This window comes from Mobula hypostoma, chromosome 3, assembly GCF_963921235.1.
Source record: "Mobula hypostoma chromosome 3, sMobHyp1.1, whole genome shotgun sequence".
Classification (NCBI taxonomy): Eukaryota; Metazoa; Chordata; class Chondrichthyes; order Myliobatiformes; family Myliobatidae; genus Mobula; species Mobula hypostoma.
In genome coordinates this window covers 7,440,283-7,450,153 of record NC_086099.1, presented here as the reverse complement: position 1 = coordinate 7,450,153, position 9,871 = coordinate 7,440,283, and the positions used below count along the sequence as shown (strand labels likewise).

Here is a 9,871-nt window from a genome sequence, read left to right as displayed (position 1 = left end):
CTGTCTGTACCTTGTGCATATGTAATGTAAATAAACTTTTATAGTTTTGTAAAAAAAAATTAGCTGCCAGTGGAAGTGGTGGATGCTGGGTCAATTTCAATATTTAACAGACATTTCGATAGGTACGTAGATGGGAAAGTTATGGAAGGCTATGGTCCGGGTGCAGGTCAATGGGACGAGGAATATTAATAGTTCATGTTTCAATACATGGGTTTCAACTCAAAGAAAAAAATGGCTGGAGTCACTCAGCACTTTCGTGCAAGGGTATTTATTCGGTGCGTCAAAAATCAAACTTACAAAAATATCAAAAAGAAAACTGCCAATATTTACAAAAAGGTATCTACCAGAAAACACAATTATAGCTGCATATTATGTTCAGTGTGAACTCCTGGCAGCTCAATCTCTCTCTCCCCAGCTACTGAGGCAAACTGTCCTAATTTTCAGCACCAGGACAATCTTTAATTACCCACAAAGTTAACTTAAAACTACACATGAATTAGAATATGATGCACCCCACAATGTAATTACAATCATAATACAAAATAAACAGAAATATCTACCTTAAATACAGTAAAGTAAAGACATCCGTTAGTCTTGCGAGACCATGGATCTGCGCGTGGAAAGTCTTCACTCTCCAGGGCGCAGGCCTGGGCAAGGTTGTATGGAAGACCAGCAGTTGCCCATGCTGCAAGTCTCCCCTCTCCATGCCACCGGTGTTGTCCAAGGGAAGGGCATTAGGACCCATACAGCTTGGCACCAGTGTTGTCACAAAGCAATGTGTGATTAAGTGCCTTGTTCAAGGACAACACGTTGCCTTGGATGCGGCTCGAACTCACGACCTTCAGGTCGCTAGTCCAATGCCATAACCACTTGGCCACGTGCCCACACTTAAATACAGTACATAAACAATATATACATATTTACAAATCCCCATCCCACTATGTGTATGGCAGGAAAGGCATCATAAAGCCAAAACCTTTATAAGAATATACCAGGGGGGAAAAACATTGAAAATTGAAGTGCGCACACTCAGCACAACAACAGTAGAATGTCACTGTTGTGTGTATGTGTATATATAAAACTGCGCTCTCCGTCACAGTTCGGTATGGACTAGATGGGTCGAAGGTCTGTTTCCGTGCTTAGTGTTCTATGACTAAGGCAAAGTTAACAGTGTGAGTCCACAGTAAAAGCAAGAACTTGCAACCCACTGCTCAGTTAATTTTCTAAATTTATAACAACCGTCCACATCACACAACCAGGTGCAAGCAATGCAGATAGTTCCTCTTCTGTTTCTCGTTCAGAAGCAGTTCCTGGGTGTCACCATCTCTGAGAATCTATCCTAGGCTCAACATATTGATGCTATTACAAGTAAGGCACAACAACAGCTATATTTCATTAGAAGTTCTGAAGAAACTTGGTACCTCACCAAAGACTCATAAATTTCTACAGATGTTCCTTGGAGAGCATTTTAACTAGTTGCATCAGCATCTGGTACAAAGGGGCCACCACCAGTGATATTAAACCTGATTCTGATTCATTATCAAGAGTTAGCAGTTACCTCATTGCACAGATGACATCATAAAAACCCTGAAAACCATTGTAAAATTAACTGCAGACAGATTTTATTAATCCATCTGGTCACATTCTATACTCTGTCATTGAACTGTTTCACTGTGAGGGATTATTTGTCGCTTTGTCTTGTTCAAAGGGATTTCAATCACCATAAAATCTTCAGCCAATGTCACTTCCTGTCCTTTCAGTATCAGTTCAGCTTGATTCTTCAGTTCGATGATATCATCATCATCCCCTTCAGCAGCAAGGGCAGTAGGCTTGTACCTTTGACTGAAATGAGTAAGGATCAGCCGTTTAACTTTACATAATTTTGCAAATTCTGCAGCGGTTTTTGGCGTGCAGTGTCCGCGTTCCTCAGCTTTGTCAGACTGATTATCATTTAATGTGGCCTCATGCACCAGAACATCTGCATCAGCACAAAGTTCTTTCGCCTTTTCACCCACCGGTCTCGAGCAGTCTCCCAAAATGCATATTTTTCGACCCGGAATCGGAGTTTCCAGCACATCCATAGGATAAACAGTAACGCCACTGTTAAGAGTGATGGGCTGTCCATTTTTAAGTTTCCCATACAGAGGTCCTGGCTGAATACCTAGATTATTCCATTAACAACATTTAGGGGGGAAAAGAAAGCACAAGTTAAAAAAGTAAAAGGAAAAATAAAAAAGGCAAACATATCAAATTTTAAGCAACACACACAAAATGCTGGAGGAACTCAGTAGGTCAGGCAGCATCTATGGAAAAGAGTACAGTGCAGTCATATTTTAACTCGGCCATGGATGGTCCCAAACAAGAGAAAATCTGCAGTTGCTGGAAATCCGAGCAACACACATAAAATGCTGGCAGGACTCCGAAGGGTTTTGGCCCAAAACGTCGACTCTACTTTTTTCCATAGACGCTGCCTTGCCTACAGAGTTCCTCCAGTATTTTGTGTGATGGACGGTCCCAAGCCCAGCTGCAAAAGAGGGAGGGTTGGGCATGGGGCTAGCAACCCCATCCGATAAAAACCTAGAGTTTCAGAAACACCAACAGAAGCTCCAAAGTCCTCATTCATGGAAGAGGAAGGATCTTCACCCAGGACAAGACCCTGGCAAGCTGTCGGCTGCCTATGCCCCAGTTAAGGGTGGTGAGCTTTAAGTATGTATCATAAGGTAATCTTTTTTACTGATTTGCCTTCCCACAAGCGGTAGTATTTAAATAGTACTGTTCAGTAGAATTAAAATTTTTGGATTTAGACAATTTTATAATGCAAATTTAAATGTCATAGCTTCAGAAGTAGATTCAGTGTGTTTCTAACAGTTCGTGTTTATTCACACAATTTACTGTCCACAATAACCTGCAGAGGTAATCAGATCATATGACATAGGAGCAGAGTTTAACTTCCTATTTCATAACCTACTCTCTAACATTCTTTCTATTCTCCCCCTCCCAAAATTTAGTTTTCAATCAGGCTGGAATATGACTGTCCAAACCCAGTTTGAGTTGGAGAAAACCGTACGGTGGCACGGTAGGGTAGTGAATAGCACAACACTTTACAGTACCAGCAACCCAGGTTTAATTCCCTGAATGGAGGCGACCGAGGAGATAGGTGTATCATTTCTGTCGCTTGCAAGGATACGTGCCAGGACAACACCCAACCTTCAGACTGCAATGCACTTGAAAACAAAATGGGCTGGAATGGGTAGACTAGATTACGAAGAAAAATAATTTGTCTTGCAGAGAAAGGTGACTCTAAATATTCAACACGAATACCAAGTAATCCAATCATGGTCATTCAGTCCAGGAATAGCAACTTAAAAAATAGGAAAATTAAAACCGTGGAGGCCAAAATAATTTTCTAAAGTCTTTCCAAAAATCTGTCTTAATGGAAGCAAATAAGCAAGCACAAAAAAAGATGTTAAGATTACCTCATCTTCAACTGGCATTTTCAAACAGTGGCTACAGCTCTAGATTCTCCACAGTAATGTTAGCCATCAGCTATTCCAATTATCTGTGGGTTGGTGTATATTGGAGAGTTTACTTATGTTTATATATGGAAAAAAAATTGTTATCATTTCATAAATTAGCTAAGGTTAAAACTAGTCACCACACTTCAAGAGAGCTCAGGCTATAAAGAAGGTTAATTTGGATGTGGGTTAAATGGTTATCTTATGGATTTCAAGAGGAGGTTTTGATAAAGCAGAGAGAAAATAACAATTCCCTCTGAAGAATAGGCCAGAAGTAAAGGGGTAGGACTCAGAGTCATTTTGAAAAAGACATAGAGAATTATTTCCAGTTATTGAAATCTGGAATGTTCTCCCCAATAAATTAGGTCCCACACCACCAGGTTCAGGAACAGTTATTACCCTTCAGCCATTAGGCTCCTGAACCAGCATGGATAACTTCAGTCACCTCAACACTGAACTGATTTCACAACCTATGGACTCACTTTTAAGGTCTCTACAACTCACGTTGTTAGTATTATTTATTGACTTTTTTTTTTAATTTATTTTGCAGTTTGCCTTATTTTGCACATTGGTAGTTTGTCAGTATTTGTGTAGTAGTTCATTAATTCCATTATATTTCTTTATTCTACTGTGAATACTCTCAAGAAAAAGAATCTCAGGGTATTATAGGTGACATACAAAGTATGTACTTTGATAATAAACTTACTTTTGAATGTTAAGTACAAGAAGGTGAAAAACAGAGATGAGGCCAAAACCAAGACAAGACACCGTGTACGAAAGTTTTCAAAGAGATAAAACAGATATGACTAGCTCAGTGGCCTTCATTACCCATGGGCGTTGTGGAAGCGTAGTAATTAGTGTGACACTATTACAGCTCACGGTGTCAGAGTTCGGAGTTCAATTCCGACATCCTTTGTAAGGTACGCCCTTCCCATGAACTCGTGGGTTTCCTCTGGATGCTCCGGTTTCCTCCCACGTTCCAAAGGTACCGGTTAGTAGGTTAATTGGTGATTGTAATTGTCCCGTGATTAGGGTAGGATTAAATCAGGGATTGTTGGGCAGTGCAGCTAATTGGGTCAGGAGAGTCCATACTGTGATGGACGGACACATAGATAGATAGATAAACAGAGTCAATGCCAGGACAAAAGTTAATTAAAGCAAATTTCTTTTAAAAAGTTATTCCCTCAGCCTTTACAGTATGATGGAGCCCCACTGTTTCTTTGTCTTTGGGAGGGGAGAGAAGGGAGTATAACTTATTATTTTGATGTAGTTCAACCCATTGCATGAATTTTTAAGAACCTCTGTGTACATCATATTGCCAGTAGTTAGAGGTTCTGACAACTGAATCTGAAGAAATCTAACAATGCAATAGACAAAATTACCCATATCTTTCAATTTCTGAGTCTGAAGTTTTCCTGGTCGTTCTTTCTCTTTGATTACAAACCCAAATGACGGTATGCGATGAAAAAGCCTAAAGGCTTTTACAGTGAATTGTTCATGAGTCAAGAGATTATAACAGTCTTGCTGAGGGTCAAGGTGAATTGTTGTTCCTTGTAGCTCCTGTGGATGAAGCTGGTCATCCACACCATGCACAGAGGGGGGCCTCCATTCCTCGGGAAAACACTGATCTTCTGTTGGAACCAGTTCATGGACTACATATGGAAAGACCAACTGAGAGTGTGAAAGCTGCATGCATGCCCTCAGAAATTTCCTTAATCCAACTGGCCCATAAATTTCAACAGGCTGCTTGTTCGGGAGAGAACTACACTGGAGGCTCACTGTGCACAGCAGTCCGGGCAAACCAAACAGATGGTCACCATGGAGATGAGTAATGAAAACTTTTGAAATTTTACCTGAAAAAAAAAAGATTTGTATATTATTTTTAAATCTGAGTCTTTAAAAAAAGATTTAAAATTAGTATTTATCTTAACTTATTGCCAAACAAGATTTAACTGTTTTTTGAATGGCATCTGAAAAAAAGACTATTATTACATAATTTATATAATTTCTCATGTGTATGCTTCAACCAGTTAATAGACAGAATGTGAGGTATTGCTTCTTCAACCTGAGAGTGGCCTCATCATGTTAGAAGAGGACCAACATGTCAGAATAGGAAAGAGGATAGGAAATTAAGTGAAATTCTGCATTTTGTGGATGGAGCAGAGGTGCTCGACAAAGCGGTTTCCCAATATACATCTCACCAACGTAGAGGTGGCCGCAACAGATTTGCAAGCGAATTGTTCCTCACCTGGATTGTTAGGGTCCCTGAATGGATGTGAGGGAGGTGGTGAATGGAAAGACGTAGCACTTCTTCCACTTGCAGGATTAAGTGCCAGGAAGGAGATTGGTGGAGAGGGACAAGTAGCGGAGGGAATCACAGGGAAGCAATCCCTGCAGAAAGCCGAGGGCGGGGAGGAGGTAAAGTTTCCTTGAATCTGGTGGTGAGAGATTTCAGGGTTCTGCACCTCCTGCCCGATGCTAGATGTAAGAAGTGGTTGATGAATTCTTGATTAGTCAGGGCATGAAAGAGCATAGGAAGAAAGCAGCAAATTGTGGTTGAGGGGGAAATGGATTAGCCATGATGAAATTGTGGAGTAGACTCGATGGACCAAATGGTCTAACTCTGCCCCTATATCTAATGGCCTTAAAATGGCGTGGCCCAGATAGTGGGGATCTTTGATAATAGATGTTGTCCTCTTGAAGCAACAGAATCAGAATCAGGTTTGTTATAACTGGCTTATATGATGTGAAACTTGTTTATCATTACCTAGTTTTTTGAACCTTTCATAAGCTCTTCTTGACTAGATTTACAACAGCCTTTGTGCACCACGGATCTTGTACCATACCATCCTTTCCATGTCTCATTGGAACCCCACGCAAATATCCCCTGAACATTTGCCACATTTCTTCGGTACATTTCCCTGAGAACATTTGTTTCCAATTTATGCTTACAAGTTCTTGCCTGATAGCCTCATAGTTCCCCTTACTCCAATTAAACATTTCCCTAACCTGTCTGTTCCTATCCCTCTCCAATGCTATTGTAAAGGAGATAGAATTGTGATCACTATCTCCAAAATGCTCTCCCACTGAGAGACTTGACACCTGATCAGGTTCATTTCCCAATACCAAATCTAGTACAGCCTCTCCTCTTGTAGACTTATCTACATCTTGTGTCAGGAAACCTTCCTGAACACACCTAACAAACTCTACCCCATCTAAACCCCTTACTCTAGGGGGATGCCAATCAATATTTGGGAAATTAAAATCTCTCACCACAACAGCCCTGTTATTATTACACCTTTCCAGAATCTGTCTTCCTATCTGCTCCTCGAAGTCTGAGTTATTATTGGGTGGTCTATAAAAAAACACCCAGTAGAGTTACTCACCCCTTCCTATTCCTAACTTCTACCCACAGAGACTCCATAGACAACCCCTCCATGACTTCCTCCTTTACTGCAGCCATGACACTATCCTTGATCAACAGTGCCACTCCCCCCACCTCTTTTGCCTCCCTCCCTGTCCTTTCTGAAACATCTAAAGCCTGGCACTTGAAGTAGCCATTCCTGCCCCTGCACCATCCAAGTCTCTGTAATGACCGCAACATCATAGCTCCAAGTGCTGATCCACACTCTAAGCTCATCCACTTTATTCATAATACTCCTCACATTAAAATAGACACATCTCAAACCATCAGACTGAGCGCGTCCCTTCTCCTGCCTATCCTCCATTTCGCACTGTCTCCAAACGTTCTCTACTTGTGAGCCAACCTCCCTTTCCTCCGTCACTTCAGTTCGGTTCCCACCCCTCAACAATTCTAGTTTAAACTCTCCCCAATAGCCTTAGCAAACCTTCCTGCCAGGATATTGGTCCCCCTCGGATTCAAGTGCAACCCGTCCTTTTTGTACAGGTCACACCTGCCCCAGAAGAGGTCCCAATGATCCAGAAATCTGAATCCCTGCCCCCTGCTCCAATCCCTCAGCCACGCATTTATCCTCCACCTCATTCTATTCCTATACTCACTGTCACGTGGCATAGGCAGTATTCCCAAGATTACTACCTTTGAGGTCCTGTTTCTCAACTCCCTGTAGTCTTTTTTCAGGACCTCCTCCCTTTTCCTACCTATGTCATTGGTAGCAATATGTACCATGACCTCTGGCTGTTCTCCTTCCCACTTCAAGATATCGTGGACGTGATCAGAAACATCCTGGACCCTAGCACCTGGGAGGCAAACTACCATCTGTGTTTCTTTCCTGCAACCACAGAATCGCCTATCTGACCCCCTAACTATAGAGTCCCCTATCACTGCTGCCATCCTCTTCTTTTCCCTACCCTTCTGAGCCACAGGACTAGACTCTGTGCCAGATGCACAACCGCTGTTGCTTCCCCCAGGTAGGCCGTCCACCCAACAGTACTCAAGCAGAAATACTTATTGTTAAGGGGGACAGCCACGGGGTACTCTCTAGTACCTGCTTCTTGCCCTTCCCTCTCCTGACTGTTACCCACTTCTCTGTCTCCTGTGGTCCTGGGGTGACTACTTGCCTATAGCTCCTTTCTATCACCTCCTCATTCTCCCTGACCAGACGAAGGTCATCGAGCTGCATCTCCAGTTCCCTAACGCAGTCCCTGAGCAGCTGCAGCTCAACACACCTGGTGCAGATGTGGTCATCTGGTAGTCTTCAGGACTTCCCACATCTGACACTGAGCACAGAAAACCGGCCTCACACACATACAACACACATCAAAGTTGCTGGTGAACGCAGCAGGCCAGGCAGCATCTGTAGGAAGAGGTGCAGTCGACGTTTCAGGACGAGACCCTTCGTTCCTACAGATGCTGCCTGGCCTGCTGCGTTCACCAGCAACTTTGATGTGCGTTGCTTGAATTTCCAGCATCTGCAGAATTCCTGTTGTTTGTTGCTCACACACATACTCTGTCTTTATTTTAAACAGATAACCTACCTTGTCTAAGCCCCGTTGAGCCAAAGCCTTCTACTCTGTCACCCACCCTGTAAATCTGTCTTCCTTTTAAACTCGTACCGCTGTTCTCACTGGCTGACCTCCGCGCGCTTGCTCCGTTCAAACTGCTGAAGAAATATACTGGAGTCCAGAAGAATTGTGTGGGGGGGGGGGTATCTCATTGAAACCTATGGAATTTTTAAAGATCCAGATAGGGTGGATGTTTCCTATACTGGGTGAGTCTAGGACCAGAGGGGTCAGATCAGAAAAGGAGGACGTCCATCTAGAACAGAGATGAGGATACATTTCTTTAGCCAGAGAGAGGTAAATCTGTGGAATTAGTTGCCACAGACGGCTGCCGAAGCCAAGTCATGGAGATTATTTAAAGCACTGGTTGACAGTTTCTTGTTTAGTCGGGGCGTCAATGGTTCCGGGGAGGAGGTAGGAAAATGGGGTTGAGAGGGGTATTAAATCAGTCATAATGGAATGGTGGAGAAACTCAATGGGCCGAATAGCCACCCTCCCCTTCCATCCGCGCTTTTTCCGTCTGTGTGTAAAGCCGGTGTCTGAGGGAGGCAGCGGCCGGCTGAGCGGCCGCTTGGTCGGGGAGCCTCACCTGCTCTCAGGTGGCTCCGCATCAGCTGGGTCTGCGTGCCCTCGCCGCAGTCGAAAAGCCAGCACTCTCCCTCGTAGCGCAGCACCACGGCCGAGGCCCCGCGGCTCGGCGACGGATAGGCCGACCCAGTGCCCAGAAAAGTCAGTTCCACCGACATTACGACAGCGGCAGCTGAAGCATGGAGCAGGCGGTTCGACCCCTCGCACATGCGCAGTGTGCCTCCTGTCACCCTCCCCTCAAAATCCACCCCTTCACCATTCTGGCTCCTGTATTGGCTCAGATCGCCACGTGATCCCGTCAATCAAAGACGGCGGAAAATACAAACCTGCAGATACCGGAATCGTGAAATCAAACCCCGATGATCGGAGGAACCGGGGTAGCGGACTCTCAGAACTGTCGTATGTTATGAATTCCCAAATCAGTATAATAATGCCTCACAATTATTATAGATTTCTCCTGCGAACTGGTGAGTTTCAGGCGACTGCAGACGTCAATAAGACACATTAGAAAAACAAGAGATTCTGCAGATCCACAGTCACGAAATGCTGGAGGAGCTCGGCAGGCCAGGCAGCAGCTATGGAAAATTAGAGTAATCAGTCGGCGTTTCGGGCCGAGACTTTCATCAGATTTTCTGCAGATGATGGAAATCTTGAGCAAACAGACAGTCCAGAGGAGGTTCACGAGGATGATTCGGGGAATTAAGGGGTTAATATATGAGATGTAATTGGCAGTTTGGGGCCTGTACTCACTGGAATTTAGAAGAACGCGGGGGGAGCTCATTGAAACC

The 9,871-nt window shown here is 43.7% G+C and overlaps 1 protein-coding gene across 1 annotated transcript; it reads right to left on the bottom strand.

Annotated features, from left to right (window-relative positions):
- Window positions 1-263: 263 nt before the first annotated feature.
- elac1 (elaC ribonuclease Z 1) lies at window positions 264-9,275 on the bottom strand. The gene is made up of 3 exons (XM_063042041.1): window positions 9,085-9,275; window positions 4,898-5,368; window positions 264-2,161 (listed from the first exon to the last, which is right to left on the bottom strand). Exons 1-3 carry the CDS (start codon window positions 9,239-9,241, stop codon window positions 1,656-1,658), a joined length of 1,134 nt encoding a protein of 377 aa, XP_062898111.1. The 5' UTR covers window positions 9,242-9,275; the 3' UTR covers window positions 264-1,655.
- Window positions 9,276-9,871: the final 596 nt, after the last annotated feature.

What these genes read in the sequence shown, in the direction of transcription:
- elac1 (XM_063042041.1), bottom strand. Translation starts at nt 9,241, where the DNA reads ATGTCGGTGGAACTGACTTTTCTGGGCACTGGGTCGGCCTATCCGTCG. An exon ending in GCGGAGCCACCTGAGAGCAG is followed by an intron (nt 5,369 to 9,084) that starts GTGAGGCTCCCC and finishes TTTTTTTTTCAG; the next exon opens with GTAAAATTTCAAAAGTTTTC. An exon ending in TCAGAAATTGAAAGATATGG is followed by an intron (nt 2,162 to 4,897) that starts GTAATTTTGTCT and finishes GGAATAATCTAG; the next exon opens with GTATTCAGCCAGGACCTCTG.